Source organism: Eublepharis macularius, chromosome 8 (genome assembly GCF_028583425.1).
Source record: "Eublepharis macularius isolate TG4126 chromosome 8, MPM_Emac_v1.0, whole genome shotgun sequence".
Taxonomy (NCBI): domain Eukaryota; kingdom Metazoa; phylum Chordata; class Lepidosauria; order Squamata; family Eublepharidae; genus Eublepharis; species Eublepharis macularius.
This window is the reverse complement of record NC_072797.1, coordinates 67,811,343-67,834,000: the sequence shown is the minus strand read 5'-3', so window position 1 is coordinate 67,834,000 and position 22,658 is coordinate 67,811,343. Positions and strand designations below refer to the sequence as shown.

General features: G+C 45.7%; 1 protein-coding gene across 1 annotated transcript in view; it reads right to left on the bottom strand.

Annotated features, from left to right (window-relative positions):
• Window positions 1-22,658, bottom strand: part of WDR36 (WD repeat domain 36) — a 65,150-nt gene that overhangs the window by 22,551 nt on the left and 19,941 nt on the right. Inside the window, exons 13-17 of the mRNA XM_054986490.1 lie at window positions 11,639-11,753; window positions 9,137-9,302; window positions 7,265-7,373; window positions 4,380-4,459; window positions 1,003-1,110 (exon numbers count right to left, since the gene is read on the bottom strand). Of these exons, the coding sequence (XP_054842465.1) occupies window positions 1,003-1,110; window positions 4,380-4,459; window positions 7,265-7,373; window positions 9,137-9,302; window positions 11,639-11,753 (578 nt within the window). The remainder of the gene's footprint in view (window positions 1-1,002; window positions 1,111-4,379; window positions 4,460-7,264; window positions 7,374-9,136; window positions 9,303-11,638; window positions 11,754-22,658) is intronic.

Here is a 22,658-nt window from a genome sequence, read left to right as displayed (position 1 = left end):
GAAAAAACAAAACTTATTTCCAAGTACATGAGTTCAGAATTTAGTTGTATTTGGAAACCTGGCCCAGAAGATTTAGCAGAAATTTTTTTTCCCTTTATGGATCAATTTCCCCAAGAACACAACATGTGTCTTTTGGAAACTTCGCATGGAACAATACAACACTGCAAAATGGTCATAACTGTGCACTAAAGCTGACATTTATTTTTCATATTTACATACTCTTTTTTTTATAAGTTAGGTCTACAAGGTGGCTTATAAATAAGCCTGTACATTGTTGTCCGCCTCAGCAACCTGTGTGTATCTCCTGCGCTAGGACAGACTTGTTAACCCTATTTCTGACACCCATGCCAGAGAGCAAATATGGCACAGGACAAACCACTGGCAAAGCCTCAGCAGTATCAGTGAAGCAACAGTATGCTCTTCCCAGAAGCACCCACACTCAGACCTATGTGTGAGCAAGGCATCTAACAACAGGTGGGGGGTGGCATGAGTGAGGGCAGCTTCTGCCACAGTTTATCTGAAAGAGCTGATTATAGTTAAAATCCCCAGAGAAAGAGGCTTCATGGAACTAGTATCCTGCCTTCCTGGTAATGATGCCCATCTTGGCTAAAGCAGTGCAAATTTGACAAGGAATGGACAATGGGTTCAAAGCTTCTTCTGCCATAAAGTTCTTTCCACAGATAAGAATGATCTTTTAACAGCAAAAACCTTTCACTGACTAATTTCCTAGACTTCTCTATGCTATTCTCCTCAGCACTAGCTGCCACTGAGAGTAATCATTTCCTCAACTGTCATTTCTCAACTGTTATTTCCTTAACTGTCTCTTCTTCCTCAGGATTCTAAAAAGAGTAACCCTACCTGGCAGCAGTGCTACACATTTAATTACTCTCCATTCTCTTCTAACCAATGAACTCACTCTTCTTTTACAATTTCAAGTAGTATCCATTCTAAATATTCACATTAAAAAACTAATATACATATTTAACTTGTCTATGGTCTTACCACAAGTAAATTCCAAGGTCATCCACATGGGAAGAAGCTAGAAAGTCTCCAGTAGGAGATATGGTAATGCTTACAGCTGCTGAATCTAACAGAAAACAGTCTATCAGGCTACAAAGAGAAAAAGAATCTGTTACTATCATATAATAGATAACATGTTCCCATTTTTAGTGTATGATGCATGAAAAGCGATGAAGTCGTCAGTAATAGTAAACATGAAACTGCATACTCTTCAAATAATCAAAACAACACCATGTGCAGCTAAAGCTCTCTCTCTCGCTTGACATCTCCTTTTGGACATCCATAATAACTGGAACATTTGTTAGCATGGCTTAGTCTATAAACACACATTTACAAACAGAATTTATTTATCCTCAAAAGTTCTATTTAAGCTGTTTTTGGAGATGATCATTCTTAACCTCACACTTTATAACTCTATACCAAAGAGTATTAAAAGAATATGGTAAGCAGCCCAATAAACCCAGTGAACAGGCTCAATGTAAATTTAAGAACTTTGAACTACAAGGATTATGGACCTTAAGTGCAGAAGCTGGCCAAAAATACTAAAACACCAACAGAAAGAATGTAAAACAAAACCTCAGTAGATATAAAGTATAACAATTTAATTCCCTTATCTGCAAAGGTTCAAAAGAATATTTTCACTCCACAGAGGATCCAAAACAGAACATTTAGCAACAATGATCTGCTTATGACATACTGTGAGTAAACAAACTCAGCCATGAATCAAGTGGTCTTTTATATATCATTGTCTTTTTGGATATAAAAGTCCTACTTTGTTAGTTACAGATTATTAACTACAAGGTAAGATGGTGATGGGAAAAATGAGTAGCAACTTCAACTGGATTTCAGGCAGTTTGGAAGAAAGCTATCGCATCTTCCACTTATTGCTAACTCCAGTGCCTCAGAAGAAAGGGGAGGGGGGAGGGAAGAGAAAATGAAATGAATTTCAATTAAAAATATGAAAACTTTGTGGAAGCACTCAAGTGGTCAACTCAAGAACAGTGATCTCTACTACAGTGAACTTAGTGAACAGTGATCTCTACTACAGGACAAGAGTCCATCTGGAACTACTGACAAGCCCAATGCTCTTTCACATGATGCTGCAGTAGCAGGGGGTCATTGGAGTGGAAGAGATCAGCTAAGAGGCCCTTTCTTGGGTGACAGACTGCCCTGTCCCCTCTCACCCTCTATGTCTTGCCCACTGGTGCCAATTACCCCAGAGTATCGTATGCCAGCGCCACTATCTCCAGTCATTTGGGACTTTTTACTCCAATTAATTGGGGTGTTATTACTCTTGAAGAAGTTGGAGGTCTTCCTCCCCTTCCCCTTGTTTCCTTCAGCCAATCTTCCTGTCTTGGGGACATAGCAACTAGGACAGCATGCAAGTTTGAGACGTATACCCCACCTTGGTAGAGCATTAAAGCTTTAGTTAAAACACTGCATCTGTAGAAAAGTATGAGAAGTTGCTAATAACTTTTTTATAAAAAAGGCATCCCAAATGATAGAATCAAAACAGATTTGTGTAGTGGTTAAGAGCGTGGGATTCTAATCTGGAGAACCAAGTATGTTTCCTCACTCCTCCACTTGAAGCCAGCTGGGTGACCTTGGGTCAGTCACAGCTCTCTGAAGCTCTCTCAGCCCCACCCACCTCACAGGGTGTTTTGTTGCAGGGATAATAACAACATACTTTGTAAACCGCTCTGAGTGGATGTTAAGCCATCTTGAAGGGCGGTATATAAATCGAATATTGTTGTTGTTGTTGTTGTTGTTATTATATTCACATAAAAATTAAATCAGGGTAAAGTAATAGCTGGTGCAATGCAACGCACAAAACGCACAGAGCATCTGGTTAGTTTGGCACTGGAAGGCTGAGACACTGCAGCACTGGGGCTGGAATTTGAAGTGCATGCAAGCTTGGCCGAAGAAGAACAGTGGGGTTTTAACAAAAAGGAAACAGATGCAGTTTCAAGGTTGCCAGGCAAAGGAAGGCCACAAAATATTCTCTAATGTATCTAGTCACAAGTTTCAGGCCCTGTCCTTGGATTCTGTTGGCAGGACACAAATTCAACTGCTAGCATTCCATTATTATTGAGCGAACCTAGGAACTTAGGTAACTCATACAAACTTCTGGGTGAGGGCACACATCTCCTTGGCAGCACCCAACCTGCTGACAGATTCCAAGAAAAATGCACACCTGCCTTCCTGGGAGAGGAGCTTTATAGATTTTGGCTAGTGCCCATCTAGTACTCTGACTGAGCTCATTTTCCCACTGAAGCTTGGCACGAGACCAATTAAGGGTAGAGTTTGCCTGGGATGGCACTGGCAGAAAGGGAAGGAGTATGATCTTCTGGGAGAGAGAAAAGAATCTTAACTGAGCACATGACCCCTTGGCTAGAAGTCAAAACACCAGAGACTGGCTAGGAAGGAAAGGGCATACAAGTCCAGGAAATTCAGTGCAGAAAAAAAGAGGAGAAATCATAATGGGAGATGGAAAAAAAGACAAAAGGGTGGACCTATGTAAAAAAATATAAATAAAACTGCGCTTAAGTAACATGTCTTTGGATACAAAGTAAAAAAAATAAGGTGTAGCTTGTGAATATTCTGTCTGGATTTTCAGAATCCGAGGTTAAACTGAACAAAAGATGCAGGTAACCTAAAAGAAACTTTATATATTAGTCCAACAATTACATCTTTTAAAATTTTGGACAAAAGTTCACCAGACTCTCATTACAATTAGGGATGCTTGAACACCTACCAGTTTATCTCACATTCTCTGATGTCCTATTGTGAGGGTCCTTAACTACCATGAGATTCACACATTTGCTGTTTAATCTACGTTCTGTAATCTTTTGCTTAAAGTATACTTCATCTGTGTGTTTGGGGAGTTACAAATAGCCGAACAATGTATCTACTGTAGTGTTTCCCAACCTGTACCTCCCTACCCAAAAGGCGGGTTATAAAGTCTGTGAAAGTGGGTCCCAGGCTTTTGCAGTTTTATTGATTCATGCATGCTCTAGGTCACCATAGCAAGTAAATGTGTACATATGGGTCACGATGCCAAAATGGTTGGGAACCACTGATCTACTGGACAGTAACTGAATCAACAGTAATTCTTGCAGTCTTGGGGGCAGTTTTTGCACTAGGTTATTTTGAAAAGTCATGAACTAGCTTAAATTTAATAATCCATTTCCTGGCCATAACCTTAAAAGAATTGCTGTTGTGTAGAAAAAGATGTGTCTTGGTTTTGGACAATTAAGGGACTCAGACAGATTTTCTATTCCATAAATGTGACTTCTGAGTTAATTACAATAAACATACTTTCATAAAAGCAACAGGTATTAATCCCTATCTTTATTTACCATCCAGATGGGAGATCCCATGTCCTAACGGTGCAATCCATTGCTGCAGTTATTAGCCAACGACCATCAGGACTGAAAGTCTACAATAAAAGATTATTCATCTAAATTGGTTAACATTGCATGAGGTAGCAAGAGAACAAAGTTTTATCTCGGCCTTTATGAATTACTGTGATAATGCTGCAAAATAGACTTAAAGCATAAAGTAGAGACCGTGGGCTACATTACACAATGGTAAAGTGAACAGTACTCAGATTTCACAAGAATAGCTAAGTATTTGTAAACATGAGCATCCACTTATTGTTTTTTCAGATGATTATTTTTACTAATGACAATGGCACATAACTAGCTGAATTGCTGAAAAATGCATAGTTTTTACCACTATTGCCTAGCATGGCAGAGGAGTAATGAGTAGGGCTGTGCTATTTGGGTTTCGCTTTGGGTAAAGATACCCGAAGTGGACCCGATTCGGCAAGCTTCAGTATTCCCAAAGCGGGGCTAGCATGCTGGCTCCACTTCGGAATACTGAAGCAAAGCTTTCCGAAGCATTTGGAAGGGCCTGAGGTGGAGAAAGCCCTTCCTGCCCCTCAAATGGCCGTGGAGCGGCGGCCATTTGAGGGGTAGGAAGGGCCAGAGGAGGCTGCTCCGGCCTTCCCCACCACCCCGCAGGCTCGGGCAGTTGCGTGGCGGCAGCAGAGGAGCCAGCTGGCTCCAGGCCACGCTGCCTTGTGCTGCTGCCGCCGCCCAGCTGATGACCCTCCCGCTACCAGGTAAGTGGGTGGGGTTTGGAGGGGTCTCCCCAGGCCATTTGAGTGGGGGTGGGGGGTAGAGGGGTTGCCCCAGGGAGGGTGGGGTGGTGGTGGTAGGGAGCTTCCCCCCTCGCTTCAGTATGCTCCAAATCTTCACGGAGCATACCGAAGCGATTCCCGAACCCTGAATCCGAAGCGGCTTGCCACTTTGGATTAGGGGGTATTCTGAATCGGTTTCCTGCTTCGGGTAAACCCGAAGCGGGAATACCGAATCTCCCCACCCATGCACAGCCCTAGTAATGAGCTTACTATCAAGCAAATTAGTGTAGAACTGGGAACCTATACTAATGTGACCCTGTTCCTTTAATGCACTTTCTAGAAAAAACATTGCAGTTTTACAGAAATTGTTCAATAATTAACGTATTAAAAAGTCACAGAACATTCAAAAAAGCTATATACAATTGCTTTAGTTTCCCCACATATTGAACTATTATACATCCTACTTTTTCTTCAGAAAACTCAGAGGGGCTTATCTAGGACTCCTATCCAGGCAATAATCAGATCCAGATTCCTTATTTTCATTACTGTTACAGGTTTATGTGCTCCCATACTAATCAAAGTTTATGTAAGTACATACAACATTTGTTTCTGCATAAGCTCTGGATTATACCATAATATCACTAGCCTTCCATTGTTAGAGCTGTGGACTAAAAAAAATTGGTATTTTTCATATTCAGGTATCAGACATCCAACAAATATTGTTATTCCTGATATTCAGCTCCAAAAATACTGGTGTATAATTCAGGCTTAGCTTTTTGGGGGGAATTCGAACATATTCAGCCCCTTTATTTCTTGTGGGGGAAACTCTGGGGTGGTTGTCGAGGATCTGTTTTTAAAGCAAACTGCACCAAAATTGCAGCATAGAGAGGACTGCCTGTCTTTTATAGACCTCCCAAGTTTCAAGTGAATTGCACCACGGGGTTCAATTCTACAGACCCCTGAACAAGGTTCCCTCAGCCACTTTCCACTGATGCTTATGTACTCAGTGCAGCATATGGAGTCATATGACTCTTCTCTCATGGAAGAACCATGGTTGGATAGACAGTGCAGCAGCTCTCCCTAATATGCAATGCCCATTTTTCTTTAAGAGTCGCCTCCTTCCCCCCTCTCTCATTGCCTGGGAAAGCAAAGAAAAGGAGGGGGGGGAATCCAAGGTACACTTTCAGGGCAAGGAGTTCTGCCAGGGGGCTTCCACTAGGATTCTCCAGTCTTATTGGGCTTGACAAGGCTTTCAGACAGTGACTGCTCTTCTGTGTTTGGGTAATTCTTCTTTATCCTGGAGAAAGCATGCGCCATAGGCTACAATGGAGAGTAACTGGAGGGGGGGGGGAAATCTTGTTCAGGGATGTGTAGAATCAGACCCCTTGGTCCAATTCACTAGAAACTTGGGGGGGGGGCACTTTAAATTACAGGCAGCCCTCAGTATGCTGCAATTTTGGTGTAGTTGCTTTAAAAAATACGATCCAACACCCCAGAAAGATTCCCCCCCCAATAAGAAATAATGGACATGTTTAATTCTGAATAACTGGGAAGCCAACATTGGTACATTCAAGAATCCTGAATTTGATTGAGATTCCCTAAATATACCTGAAAAATACCAATAAGGTATTTTCGGGAATATTTTCAGACCGGATATACTGAATCACACAAGCCTAATTATGTCTAATTCTGAACATGACCCAAAACTGCAGAGCAAAAAAATCTATGTATCAGGCCATGTACAGAAACAGGGTTTTTTCTATTCTTGGGGGAACCACCAGGTTTACCAAAAAATCCCCAAACTTTAAAGCAAACAAGAAGTTGGCTTTTAATCCTACCCCAAAGGAAGGAATGCCTAGCAAGATCTCAGTCAGCCTTCGGTGGTAGCTTTGCAATTGAGACACAAGAACCCTGACCTAGGCAACCCCAATATAATTGCAGGTTTGGTGGAAAAGCAGAAAGGGAAGGAGAGAAAACGGAAAGGGGCTGGAAAGTTAAAATGATGGCCAGACTGGAGGGATGGAATTGCCATACCCTATGCACCTCATGGGTCCCCAACGTTGTACAGTTTTTATTTATTGTTTAGAGATATAGTCTTACCATATCATTTATTTGGCCTTGATGCCCTGAAAAGTTTCTGACAATTCTTCTTGTTTCTACATCCAGAATACCAATGCTAAAGTCATCCAATGCAATTCCCAGAAGACCACTGGCAAAATTCAGAATACAAATATGAGATAGAAAAAAAATAAGATGTTTACATAGAAATATAGAGCTGGAAAATACCCCCAAGGGTCATCTAGATCAACCCCTTGCACAGTGCAGGAAATTCACAGCTACCTCCCCCACCCCCCTGCACTAACTCAGAGAGCCCTGCTCTATGCCTGAAGGAAGGCAAAAAAACCCTCCAGGATCCCTGGCCAATCTGGCTGGGAGGAAAATTCCTTCTTGACTCCAAAGAGGCAACTGGAATCTAAGAGGAGCCACGAGAGCCTAGCACCAGCTCATCCCTTCCTACCCTCTCTCTCACGACCTGCCTAAATTCATACCAAGTCATCGAATCAGCACTGCTGTCAGAGGGCCATCTAGCCTCTTCTTAAAAATCTCCAAAGAAGAACCCACCACCTCCCAAGGAAGTCTCTTCCACTGAGGAACTGCTCTGTCAGGAAGCTCTTCCTAACGTTTAGTCAAAAACCCTTGTGATTTAATTTTAACCCATTGTTTCTGGTCCCACCCTCTGGGGCAACAGAAAACTACTCCACTCTGTCCTCTACTTGACAGCCCTTCAAATACTCAAAGACAGCTATCATATCACTTCTCAGTCGTCTCCTCTCCAGGCTAAACATATAGAGTTCTTTCAACCTTTCCTCACAGGACTTGGTCTCTATACCCCTCTGCATCTTTGTTGCTCCCCTTTGGACACATTCCAGCTTGATGGCATCCTTCTTAAACTGTGATGACCAAAACTGCTCATTAATGTTTTTTCAGCAACACAAGCTTCTGTTTTTAAGATACTGGAGTGAATCCTACCATCTCCCCCATTAGCCTTCCTCCAACAAAAGAGACATTTAACCTGGCAGAAAATTCTTTAGATTGGAGGAAGGCTTTGAACTTGAACTAAAAGGTAATGTTGTGTATAAATATTTTAATAAATAAATTAAAACATTAATAAACCTTTCTCAGTGGAATGGTAGGATAGGGGTAGGATCCGCCCCAATATCTGTATCTTTATGGAGAGCAGGGCTATCCGAAATTTCTTCACATACAAAACAAATACAAGCAGTCCAGACAGAGCAAAAGATGCAGTAATATGGCAGGGCGAATGAGGGAGGGAAAATACATAAAGAGTTAGAAATGAAGGGTAGGAAACAGAAGAGGGCATACCTTATAGCAAGGTCCCCAACCTTTTGAGCCTGTGGCACCTTTGGAATTCTGACACAGGATGGTGGGCATAACCACAAAATGGCTGCCGCAGGATGTGAACAAGCCACAAAATGTCAGACAGTGAGGTTATACGTAACTCTAAGTACTAATTACTCTTCAGCAGTTGAGGCAAAAGCTCTGCTTGACAGGATCCCTTTTAGAATTAATATGTTTAAAAATACTTTCTTGCTTACACACATCTTATCTTCAGTTGCATATTGAAGATTCTTGTGCTATGGTAGCAGCTGTTGCCAATGCAATTTTTTTTAAAAAATCAGTACAGCCAATCAGAAGTCCTGTCAGGCTAATATCCCACCTGATGCCACCCACTTTCTAAAAAGACTTGGCAGGCACCAAAAAAGGTGCTGGTGGATACCATGGTACCCACAGGTACCATGTTGGGGAAAGGATGAACATGAAACAGAAAGCATGGACATGAAGCACTGTTACTGCAACTGTGCTCTGTGAGCATGAATTACCAAATATTTGTAGCGGAAGACTAGAGGTGTCACCTTCCATTTTATTTTATATAAAAAGTTTTCGTCTCACCTGTCTCTATGCAGCAGTATTTTACTTGGAGAAGTAGGGAAGTCAATAGAATGAACAAGTTCGGTAGTCTTGAATTTCCAGAACTTAATAAAACCTTCACTGCCTGCTGTGACTGTAAACTGGTTCAATCCATCCACTGCTACTCCTCTTATGCTGCCTTCATGGGCTATTGTATTCAAGAAAAATAATAAGATTAACATTCCAGTCTTCCCCATCAAGTTCCATTACTTTTTAAGCATAACAGAAGTTTAATTCTCTGTTTATCAACTATTCCTATTTGTAACCATGTAAATAGTTTACAGCTTAAAGAACATATCAAAGCACAGTATGTCACCTCTTTCCTTATTCTGTGATTCCATGTGTACCACACTATGTGACAATACTGTGCCACCAAACACATTCAGGATATATATAACAAAATTGGATATTACAAAATTGGCATTTCAGGTTGTTATGGAACAGACAACTAAATAGTTCACTGTGTCAAAGGGTGATAAAATTTGCATTAAAGGTCAGGAGTATCTACTTCCTTCAGCATCACTATGAAAAGTGCCAACTACAAAAGTGCAAAACTAAATGAAATTCGTAAATTAACCAAAAAAGGAAGGTGAAAACCCCCAGTCTTATGAGGTATGAATATACTCCAGGATGTACATAATACTCAATCAAAAAAGATGGTGGATGTGAACTAGCTTGCTCAAATTTAAAAGTTCATAAAATCCTGGAAGGAGAGTACTGGGAACTGAGATGTCTTAAGTTGCCTCCTTCCTCGTGATTTCTTATAGGCTTCAGTCCAAAGTATTAATACACACCTACACTCCGGTGATATCTTGTCATTTCTCTAATTTGGCTCTACTGAAAGGACAGCACTGTATATACTGATGAGCTCATCTACGTCTCCTTTGAAACTTGTTACTGTTAAAGGTTTAAATTAATCTGCTGATAGTGAGGTGGCAATTTTTGTATGTTTGCAGTTGAGACTAAGTATATATAATATGTATTATCAGCTGGTTAAGCAATGAGACATGAGAACAATTCATGAGCTCATTTTCAACCATTACTCCCAAGCATACAGAATATGTTGTGTGATCGGATGTGCACTTGTATGTTGTGTGCATATGCATCACCCATACATAATAATGTTCAGGCATATACTTCAGGTCACATAGCAGACATGTATTATGTATAGAGATGGGCACGAAACGAACCACAGAACAAAATTTTGTACGTCTGCACCAAAACATGCGTTCTGTGGGAACGTGTTTTTACAGAACAAACGAATTTTTCCAGCCATTCCGTGGCAGTTTGGAGTTTCACAGACCCCCGCACCGGTTCCAGCGTGGGGTCTATGAAACTAACAGCCCAGGAAGCAGGAGAAACAGGGTATCGGTGGGCTGAAACCAGCGCGGGGTCTGTGAAACTTACAGCCCCTGTGCAGGAGAAAGGGGCTGTCAGTTTCAGAGTCCCCGCCAGCCAATGGGCTGAAACCAGCGCAGGGTCTGTGATACTGACAGCCTCTTTTCCTGCTGCCTGGGCTGTCAGTTTCACAGACCCCCGCACTGGTTCCAGCATGGAGTCTGTGAAACTGACAGCCTAGGCAGCAGGAGAAAGAGGCTGTCAGTTTCACAGACCCCGCGCTGGGTTTAGCCCATCGGCTGAAATCAGCGTGGGGTCTGTGAAACTGATAGCCCCGTTCTCCTGCTGCCCAGGCTGAAGCCGGTGCAGGGTGGTTGAAATGCCACGGACCACGAAAAGATCGGAAGTTTGTGGTTTGAGGTTCCGTGGAATGCTACGAACCATGAATCACATGGTTCAGGGTTTTTTTGGTTCATGCCCATCTCTAATTATGTATGTTCAAGATCAAGGTTAATCTGCAAATAATCTGCAGTATATATAAGGGTGTTATATATACCACACTATGTTTTAAATTGTCCCTTATACCAGGAACCAAGGGGAAATTTTCTCGTGAATATTTTATCTAGTCTCCATCTTCTGTCTGACTTTGATAAATTAAATTTTATTCTTTCAGATACAGACCCTTTTATTTCGAATAGGATGGCCCTCTATGCCCTGGCTACTAGGAAAATAAGGGCAAATGTGGTAGCCAGGAGAGTAAACACCTGACATAGGTAAGAAACCCTTCGGTTTTAATGTTGTTTAATGTTTACATTTTAGGCAAAATGCATTTTATAGTAATTTTATTTATATCTATGTAACTATATCTGTATTCTTGTATTTTTGTTGTTTTTAATGAATGATTTTAAATTGTGAAGGCCTATGGCCACATACAATAAATTCACAATTCAATATAAGGGTGTTATGATGAAAGCAAGATTATATGAGCAGCATCAAGTACTTCAGCTCCAGAATAAGCTGCAACCTCATTTGTATGAATTCAAATTCCTGCAGTAAAGTTCACCTCCTAGATACATAACAATTTTTGCACAGAATAGAAATTTTGAAGCTATTGCTATTAACTTTTCAAAAGCAACAGATTTTCACCTTTATCCTTGCCATAACTTCCTCTGTGAATGCCAGACTGCATGTTGTATTTATCCACATGTCCTGTTGTAAGCCCAATTACAGCAAAGTTTCCACAGGAAGTGATATCTACTGCCTTTCAAGGTAAACAGAGAGAAAGCATAAATTCAAGCAGAAGCAGAAGTATTTAACTTACCAGAGGAACCTTGTGTAACCTTTCAGTGGATCTTCCTGCTGCTTCCAAAAAAGTCTGAGAAAGAATAAGCTTTGCCCATCTGAAGAAGAGCTTCAGGAGTGGAACTGGAAGGACCTGAGCCTATAAATGTGCCAGCACTTCCTCTAACAACATCATCAAAAGTTTCAGTGTACAGGGCCAAATATTATAACAAGCAGGGATGGCCCTAAACAGCTGCATGGACCTTTTTAGACTGTGGATGTGGGGTAGAGAACTCTTTAGAAAACACAACCACATGAAATGCCTCCGTGTGTGAATATAGCATCCTGCCAGTACCCAGAGTCATGGGTTCAAAGCGTCGGCTCTTTGAATACAAGAGACCCTACACTCACTGAAGAAGAAGAAGAGGTGTACAGGGGACTGTTAGAGGCAACCCTGGCTCTTATCTGATTTAAGGCATGCTCACGCAGCAGAACTGCAACCATTTTTGTCCTCCCCTTGATCGGTGTGCCAGTTTGGAATGTGAGCACTGGGAGCATGGGTTATCAATGGCAGAGATCAGACTGCCTGAAAAACTATGTTTTTAGCACTCAAACACAATTTATGTTTCGTGGCTCCTGAAAATCAGAAAGAGAACCTGGAGATAGTCTGAAATGGACCTCGAACTCCTTTTTAATGGTGTGTCAAAGGTAACACCAAATAGAAAACTCTGAGAGCCCTAGAGAATGGGGCACATTCTGGTTCGAAGTGATATACGCTGATCACAAGAGAGGAAAGGACAAACTGGAGTTTGGAAGATATAACAATTGGGCCCACAGCCCAGTTTTATGTGTGTATGTGTGTGTGTGGGGGGGTGTTCAACAGGAACTACATGATCCAAATCCACAAGCTAGCCAACTTTGGGTAAGAACTGCGCATGTGTTCAATGTACAGCATGAATGAGACTCTGAAGTAAAATACCAGAAGTGCAAAATTTCTTGAAAAATACCCCCCCCAGCTATTTTCTCCATAGGGAATAATGGAGAGTGGGTGAGGGACCATAAAATTGGCTCCCAGAATCCAATCTTCATGAAACTTGGGTGTTCTTTAGAGGACAGTCGCTAGTAGGTTTCCTACAAATATGGTGATGTTTGATTGAAAAACGACTCCTCCAGCTCACTGGATAAATCCCAGAGTGATTTTCCTACAGAAATGAATGGCCGAATTTTACCAAAAAATTCTGATTTGGAATACCTGGATTTTACCAAATCAGCCAAAATTTGGTATTTTAATCTGAATTCCAAGCCAAACTGCACCCCCCTAATTTCTAGCATAAGAAAAGTTTATTTTCCAGCCATAAAAACCTACCTTAATGTCATGATGAATCAACAATGTTCATTTGTCAAACATTTCAATAGCTATTTAATAGAAAGAAATGCTAATCTCAAATAACTTTAATTCACTTAAGAATGTCAGATGATTGTGCTTCAGACCATCAAAACTGCATCATGGGGTCATTTACATGACATTTTGCTTAAATTTTGCAAAAATGTATCTATAGTAGAGACGGGCACGAATCGAATTACGACTCAAAATTCGTGACAAATCAGCCGATTCATTCCACGCGGAAAACACATTTTGTGGGTGCTACGTTTTCCATGAACTTGATGACTTTTTCTTCCAATTCATCCGCTTCGTTGCCTGTTAGGGAAGCCAGACACCCTGGCGTCATTCAATTGATTCCCCAGGCAAGGGAAGCCAGTCCTTTGGTGGCCCCCAATCTTATCCCACAAACCTTGATTGGCAGCTGTCCCTGCCAACTGGAGAGCTCTCATTCTGCCCCATTCAGTAGAGCAGCAGGGGGAGTGGGGTGATTAATCTCTTAGGCAACTGAGTGGGTGAGCCAACAGTAGCCATGGGGACACCCATCTCTTCCCCCCAAACCCTGTTTGGCAGGCCTGTCTTCCAACCAGAGTGCTCCTGTTTTGCTCTATATCAGCATTTTATATAAAAGCCAAAGGTCTGTGCCTTGTGGTTTCATTTTTCAGCAGGCAGAGAGAGAGAGGGAGGATCTGTAGCTGGGACTTGGATTGAGTAAATTTGGGAACTTTGGCCTAGATTTGGTGCTGGAAAAGAGACTAAAAAGCCTCTTTCCAATTTTCTTTTCTTCTCCTAGTTGGGGTGGGGGGTGTTTGGGAAGGGGTACCTTTTTCCCTTAACCCCTACCCCAGTCTCAGACCTCTGCCTGGAACTTAGGCCTAGCTTTACTAAGGCCTCTCTTTTTGTTTCTCTTTACTTGTCTTTGTTTCTTACTCTGCTCTTTTGAGGGCCTCACTCTTGCTAGGTTTTGGGGGGGGGTTGCTTGCCCCCGCTCCCGCCCCAGGGCTCAAATCCTTGCTCTTCTGTTTTCTCTCCTGGATTTTGTGCACTTTGCTAGTATTGCCTGCTCTTATTTTCTGCTCTCCTTTTCCACATTCAGCTTCTGTTCTATGCATCTGTCTTCCCTGGGCCATTGTCTGTGTGGTGCTTCTGGGGCTCCACACCCACCCCATTCTCAGGGCAGCTGCCTGCTGCATTTTCCTCTGTCCTCTCTCCTCCAGTGCACTTCTCTGGTGCAGCTTGCTTTCTTTTAGCTCACTCCTTTGCCACATTCAACTTTTGTTTAAGGGCATCTACCCTGCCTGGGCTGGTGTCTGTGTGATGCTTCAGGGGCTCAACACCCACCCCCATTCTCAGGGGAGCCGCCTGCCACATTTTCCTCTGTTCTCTCTCCTCCAGTGCACCTCTCTGTTGCAGTTCAGTTTCTTTTACTGCCCTCCATTGGTGCATTTAGCTCTTGTTTTGTGCACTTGTCCAAGTTCATGAGGCAGAGCTATATCTGAAGAAATATCTACGGCTTGAAGATTGAATCACATATATGCCCAGTGCTCTACCTCATTGATTCCACAGCAGTTTTGTATTTCATTGGACCATCATATATATTGGACTTCTCTTTGAAGAACGAACTATTTCCTTGGTTGAACACCCATTTACTTGTTTTCCTGTACTTGTTTATATCGGCTTGATGTATATACTCATGTGTATATATGCATTTATTGAATACTGTTGGTTGATTGTAAATGTTTGTTGACTGCAGTTGACTTGTATGCACTTTGAATAATATTGAGATATTTTTTGACTGTGTGGTGATAGAACCTTTACTGGAAGCTCAGTGTTGTTCCAGTTGGTATTACGCCCAGCTTTTGCCCTTTCTATTTCTGCCTGGCCTGGTGTCTGTGGTAGTTTTGGGGAACAACACCAAAACCTAGTCTCAGGGCCGCTGCCTGCTGCCTTACACACTTGCTCTTGAATTTGCTTTTTACTAACCCCACACTTCTGTTGGCTCTCTCCTACTTCTGCTTTGTTTCGTTCTTCACTTCAGTGCACCGCTATGAAGTGTGTATTGTTGGGCAAGGGTGATCATTGGGGGAAAAAGGGCAAAGCTTGTCCATGTTGCCCATCAATGACCGACACCCCTACTAGGGGGAAGGTCTTGCAGTCACCAGAGACTCCAACTGCAGATCTGCCCAGGCGGGCTCTGAAGGAGGCAGAAGACATCTCTCTTCCATTGCCGGGAGTAGACCTTGTGAAACTTTTTGCAGACGACGAGGGGGGAGTCTAAAGAGGAATGGTGGGAGTTTGTAGAATCAGCCAGTCCCTCTACAATCCAAACTCCAGGGACTGTCCCTGCTTTCAGTCCACCCCTCACTCCATCTTCCCGGTCTAGTTCCACACTGCAGAATTTAGTCCTTCGTTCTCCTCCTGACTCACTAAGTCCTGGTCCCCGTTTCACTCAATCACTCTGGCAGCACTTTCAAGCTCTTCCCAATGATCCCTGCTTGGTGCAGTGTCATCACTGCAATGCCCTGGTGCATAGAGGCACTGACTCTAGGCACCTGTCATCCACCGCCCTATGCATGCATCTGGAGAGGCACCACCCAAGCATGTCGCTTCCTCCGCCGCACGAACCATGTAGCGGCCAGGTCAGGATGGCTAAAGATCAGAGAAAAGGGAGAGGAGAATGGGAGTCCACGGCCAGCAAGAAGACTTGTCGTGAGGGTGTTGCGAGTGGGAGTGGAATGCCCTGGCAGGCTACCCTGCAGGAGGTGGTCCCCTCGGGGTCTGTGACAGTGCCCAGTGTACGAGACAGGGGGAAGGCTCAGGCAGCAGGCACTAGAGTGGTGGTGGAGATGATTGCTCTGGACAGACTCCCGTTGTCCATTGTGGAGGGTGTGGGCTTCCAGAGGCTGCTGCATCACTTTGTGCCCTGGTTCTCAATGCTGTTGCGGAGGACCATTGGCCAGCGAGTCTTTCCCGTCCTTTACCAGGCGGTTCGCGCAACAGTCCTGAAAGAAATGTCGGGTGCAAAGGGACAGACCATCCACTTCACGGCAGACCTTTGGAGCTGCCGTCATCACAGCTACCTTGCCACCACAGCCCATGAGTGGCAGCCGGAGGATCTCCGCTGCCCCAGGGACAGATCAGGTCCCCGGAAGGAGGTGTTGCTGTTGGCGCCAGGCGCCAGAGCACTTCTGCGGCAGGCATGAGGGATGGATGAGGATCACACGGGGAGGAACATCACCTCCACCATCAGGGCTGCATTGAAGGACTGGGTGCCTGGGGGTGAGCTTGCCCAAGGCTTCATGGTCACCGATGCGGGAAGAAACACGCTGGTGGTGCTGAAAGAGGCATCCCTTGATGGCCTGATCTGCCTGGTGCATAAGCTGCACATCGTTATGATGGATGTACTTGGGCTAGGTAGTAACATCAAGGCCAGCTGGGACCAATCGATGTCCATGCACATGTTGCTGGACAGCTGCCGGTGTCTTGCATCCCATTTCTCCTGCAATATGAAGTCTTTGTGGGAGCTGCTCCAGAGGAAGGGGAAGGGGGGGACCTGAGCATCACCTTGACCAAGACACAGCCACCCGCTGGAACTCCACCTATGACATGGTGAGTCATCTGGTGGAACAAAAGAACCCTAGAATCATAGAGTTGGAAGGAGCCATACAGACCATCTAGTCCAACCCCCTGCCCAGTGCAGGATCAGCTTAAAGCATCTCAGACAAATATTCATCCAGCCTCTTCTTGAAAACTGTCAGTGAAGGGGAGCTCACCACCTCCCTAGGCAGCTGATTCCACTTTTGAACTACTCTGACCGTGAAAAAGTTCTTCCTAATATCCAGCTGGTACCTTTGTGCATGTAATTTAAGCCCATTGCTTCGCGTCCTACCCTCTGCTGCCAACTGGAACAGCTCCTTGCCCTCCTCCAAATGACAGCCTTTCAAAGACGTAAAGAGAGCAATCATGTCCCTCAGCCTTTCCTCATAGGGCTCAGTCTCCAGACCCTGGATCATTCTTGTCGCTCTCCTCTGCACCCTCTCGATTTTGTCCGCATCCTTTTTGAAGTCAGGCCTCCAGAACTGCACACAATACTCCAGGTGTGGCCTGACCAAGGCAGTATAGAGAGGGGCTATGACCTCCTGCGATTTCGATGCTATGGCCCCTTTGATACAACCCAGGATTGAATTGGCCTTTTTTGCCACCGCATCACAGTGACTGCTCATATTTAGTTTACAGTCCACTCTTACCCCAAGATCCCTTTCACATATACAGAAGTGTATCCCCCATCCAGTATTTGTGCTTCTCATTTTTGTGGCCCAGATGTAATACTGTGCACTTGTCTTTGTTGAATTGCATCCTATTCACAGCTGCCCGCTTCTCCAGAGTATTCAGGTCTTGTTGAATTTTAATTCTATCTTCTTGGGTGTTTGCTACTCCTCCCAATTTGGTATCATCAGCAAATTTAATGAGCAGCCCTTCCACTCCTTCATCCAGATCATTGACAAAAATATTGAAAAGTACTGAGCCCGGCAGCACCCCACTGGACACCTCCCTCCAATCTGATGAAACGCTGTTGACCGCCACTCTTTGGGTGCGGTCCTCTAACCAGTTCCCTATCCACTGAACTGTCCTATAGTCCAGTCCACAGTCTTCCAGTTTGCCCATCAGAATGTCATGGGGGACCTTATCAAAAGCTTTACTGAAATCCAGATAAATCACGTCAACAGAGTTCCCCTGATCCAGTAAGCTGGTCACTCGATCAAAGAAGGAAACCAGGTTGGTCTGGCAAGATCTGTTAGGGCCAAAACCATGCTGACTTCCCTGGATCACTGAGCGGTCCTTCAGATGCTTACAGATTGATCCCTTTAAAATCTGTTCTAATATCTTCCCAGCAACAGACTGACTGGCCTGTAGTTTCCCAGGTCATCCTTCCTTCCTTTCTTAAATATTGGGATAACATTCGCTCTTCTCCAATCTTGTGGCACATCCCCAGTCCTCCAGGAGGCCTTGAAGATGATGGACAGGGGTTCTGCAAGTTCTCTAGAAAGTTCTTTCAGCACTCTTGGGTGCACCCCATCTGGCCCAGGGGATTTGTATTCATCCAGTGCAGCCAGATGCCTCTCCACAACCTCTCTGTCAATGTCAACTAGCCACTCAGGTGTCCTGTCACATTTTCTGCTATCTCTAGATGTGCCCGAGTTCTTCAGGGAGAAAACAGAGGCAAAAAAGTCATTACGCCTGCCTGCTTTTTCTCTGTCCTGCATCAGAGTTTCTCCATCTACTTCCAACAGCAGTCCAATTGCCTCTTTTACCTTGCATTTGCTTCTCACATATCTGTAGAAGTTTTTCTTATTGTAGCGAGCCCTCCTGGCCAGACTCAGCTCATCCTGAGCTTTGGCCTCTCTGGTGGCTGATCTGCAGAACCTAGTAACCCTCATATACTCCTCTTTAGAGGTCTGTCCTTCTCTCCATTTCCCGAACATTTCCTTTTTCTCTCTTAGCTTATTCTGGAGCTCTCTATACATCCACATCGGTTTCTTGGAGCCCTTACCATGTTTCCGTCTTGCTGGGATAGTGAGGGCTTGAGCTTGCAAAAGCTCATGTTTCAGAAGAGCCCACCCTTCACTCGCTCCTTTCCCTTCCAGCACACTCCCCCATGGAATGACTCTCATCAAGCCTCTGATTTCATCGAAGTTGGCCCTATGAAAATCTAACCTACGAGTCTGGCTACAAACTTCCTTGCCCCCACCCCTACAGCAACCGGAATTCAAGGAGGACATGGTCACTTCCCCCTAAGGCCCCCACCACCTTCACCTCATCTACCAATTCTTCCCTGTTGGTTAAGATCAAGTCTAGTATGGCCGAGCCCCTTGTAGCTTCCTCCACCTTTTGAAAAAGGAAGTTATCGGCCAGGCAGGTCAGGAAATTGTGTGATTCATGATGCTTTGCTGAGCCTGTCTCCCAGCACACATAGGGGAAGGTGAAGTCACCCATAATTACAAGGTTCTGATGTCTAGATACTCTACCAATCTGTTCAAAGGGGCAGCATCCATTTGTTCTCGCTGGTCAGGTGGTCTGTAGCAGACTCCAACAATAATACCCTTTGTCCTGCCTCCCCTTATTTCCACCCATATGCTTTCCACTGGGCTGTCCACCCCATTCTCCATAACTTCTTGAAAATGAAGCCCTTTCCTCACATACAACACCACTCCACCTCCTCTTCTACCCTTCCAGTTTTTCTTGAACAACTCATACCCTGTGGAGGACATCATGTCCTCAGTGCCAATTTTGCAGAGAGGAGCTCAGCGTCAGCTCTATGGACTGGCTAGCCCACTCTCAGATGGTCTGTGTCCTGAGGCCATTTAAGGAGACCACTGAGCTCCTATGAGTCCAGTCTGGGCCAGGTCACCCCGATCCATGGCTCGGACCAGATGCTGGTCAGAGAGATGGAGCAACAGGACCAGCTCATCCCCAGGGTCAAGGACTTGGTTGGGAGGTTGCAAGCAGGTGTGGCCACCTACTTGCTTCCTCTCTGCAAGGAGCTGCCATACAGACAGGCCTGCATATGTGACCCATGCATAAAAGGCAGCATAGCCATGTGCAACGGAGAGCTCCGTCACTGGACGAGGGACCTACGCAGAGCGGTGCGCAAGTTTCGGTCCCAACTAGTGGGACGGAGGGAAGAGGGTGTTGGCACAGGGATGGAGGAGGAGGAGACAAAAGATGTGCAAGGCGTCCCCAGGCAGGAGAGTCCTCCCCACTATGACCCACTACACTTCTGGTGCTCAGTGGTGGGCTGGGCAGTTGGCAGCAGCGGGGCTGGCATGTCCGTCATGGAGGGGGACTCATCAGAAGTGATGGTCAGAGAGTACCTCGCCAAGCTCTGAGCCCCCCAACACCAACCCCCTGGAGTATTGGTCAAGAAAATCTGCCATTTGGCCGGACCTTTCAAATGTGGCCACGAACATCCTCTCCTGCCCTCCCACCAGTGTCCAGAGCGAATGGGTCTTCTCACACCTGGGTGACCTCCTCCGTCCCCGCCACTCAAGTCTGGACCCGGATCTGGTGGACATGCTGTCTTTCCTGAAAGTCAACCTCCCCCTCCTCGGCTCCCCTTCCCTGGAACTAGAGTTTTCTGACCTCTGAGCCACCCTTGTCTCCTCTTCGCCTCATGCCTACTATCAGGCTGTGGCCCGGCCACATCTGAGATCAAGGTCTGAAGTTACTGGACACCTCTGATGCGGGCTCACAGGAGCACTTTTCCCTGTTTTGTCTCCTTCAGTGTTCAGCACGTTTTGCTTTTCCATCCCTTTCACTTTTGAGCAGGTTTTGAGTTTGTCTCCTTTGAGTCTTAATCTGAGCACTTTTCTTGAATGGGAAGGAAACCATCCCCCACCGGGCTCTGGCTGGGTTTCTCTGCTCACAGGAAAACGTTCTTACTTGCAGCCCCTGTCCAGAATGGGAATGGGTATGTGGGTTCGGGTCCTACTGCACCAGAAGTGAATACATTCACCATCAGGGTCTAGGCCACCCACATGTCCTCGTGGTGGAAGGACATGTTGGTCTGTCTGAAGCAGTTCAGAAGACTACAGGCGAGTGAAAGGGTGAGAGGATTTTCTACCTCTTTCCCATTGCCTCGCAGGTGGTGGGCTTCCCTCACAGACCCCACGTCTGTATGGTGGGCTCTGCTGTTGAACGTGGCATTTTCGCTGGGGGGGCCTTCCCGCCACATCTTGCCAAACGTGCTGGAAGAGGTGGGTTCCAAAGACGACCACCGTGTCTCAATTGCATGGGTACCTTTTTGCCTACATCTGGTGTCATGGATGGGGGAGGGTGACGGCATAATTGATTGTTTGGTGTGGCCAGTTACGCACAAGCTGTTACGTCTTGCGATATGATGCCCTGCTGTCTCCTTTGGGAGGGGCTTTGTTTCTTCCTTCAGAGGATGGGGGGGGTGCCTTCTCCACCGCCACCACGTCTGGCTGGTGGGTTTAGTTGACGGAAGCCTCTGCTCCTCAGCAGGAGGGGCAGGCAATAATTCAGCAGTGCTGCTCTGTGTTCCCTGTTTGTGGGGAGTGTTCTCTCCATTGCCAGCCCTGTGGAGGGCACCTCTCTGCCACATCTGGCTGGTGGGTGTTGCAGATATCCAGCACCCAGGATCTTATTTTGTGCAACATGTCCCTCCTGCGAGGGTGTGTGCGGCACTCACCAGCACCGCCATGTCCAGACGGTGTGTTCCATTGTGTTCTGGCAGCCCACGCACCACTCCTCAGCAAGAAGGGGCAGGCATCACTGTCTGTTCCTGCTGCTTCCCACAGTTATAGAATCAGTGTCCATTCAAAACCACACCCATATCGGATTCCATTTGATATCAACTTGAAAACCACATCTGGCCGGTGCGTTCTGCAAGGTACTCCCTCACCGCAATGCAAGTGGTGTGCATGAGAATGGTGGGCCGATTGGCTGTCCCAATCTGGGAGAATTGCTTTGAGCATGCTGTCCCTTGTGGGAAGATGTGCAGCGCTCCCACTGGTGCCTCACTGTCCGGCTGGGGGATGTTTCCGGTGGCCTCTGCTCCTTGATGCGAGGAGCGGCAAACTTTCGATGCGTTGCTCTGTTTTCCTGTTTCGTGGGGGAACGGGTCTCTCCCTTCCCTCCTCAACTGGGGGGAGGGCATCCTCTGCCACGGCCAACGGGTGTGTTTGGTTGGCAGCAGCCTCCACTCCTCGACGTGAGGGGTGGTCACCCGTATTTTGCAGCACTCTGCTGAGTCTCTTTTGCTGCTGTTGTTTCCACCCGGGGAACTCATTTTGTGCACCCTGTCCTGCCTGGGGAGATGTGGACGGCATCTCCCAGCTCCACTGTGTCAATCCGGAGGATGTTTCCTGATGCCTCCACCCGTGAAGTGAGGGGTGGGCACGTGTCACTGCGTTGCTCTGCTTTCCTGTTCCAGAGGTAACGGGGTCTCTCCTTCCCCTCCTCAAACCAGGGGGGGGCATCCTCCGCCGCCGCCACAGCCAACTGGTGTGTTTGGTTTGCAGCAGCCTCCACTCCTCGATGCGGGTGGCAGTCTCCTATCACAGCGTTGTTCTCCTTTCCATTCTCTCCATCCCCTCCCCGAACCGGGGATCTCTCCATCCCCTCCCCGAACCGGGGAAGGGCATCTTCCACCACCATCATGGCCACCGAGTGTGTTTGGTCGGTGGCTTACACTCCTCAGGGAGGGGGCATCGATATGTCTCAATGATGTGCTGTGGGAGGTGATGGCCACCCCTTGCTGTACTGGCATCAGTTCGCGAACGTTCCCTGCTGATCCCTTTGGGGAGATTTAGTCTGCGCCGGCACTGCCATGTCCAACAAGTGGGTGTTCCTGGTGCCTGTAATCCTCAACACGAAGGACAGGCACCAATCAGCTGCATTCTCCTTCTACCACCATACTGGGAACTTCATCTTACACTCTGTAACCACTGGGGGGAGGGGGGCCACAGACAAAACACATCAGAT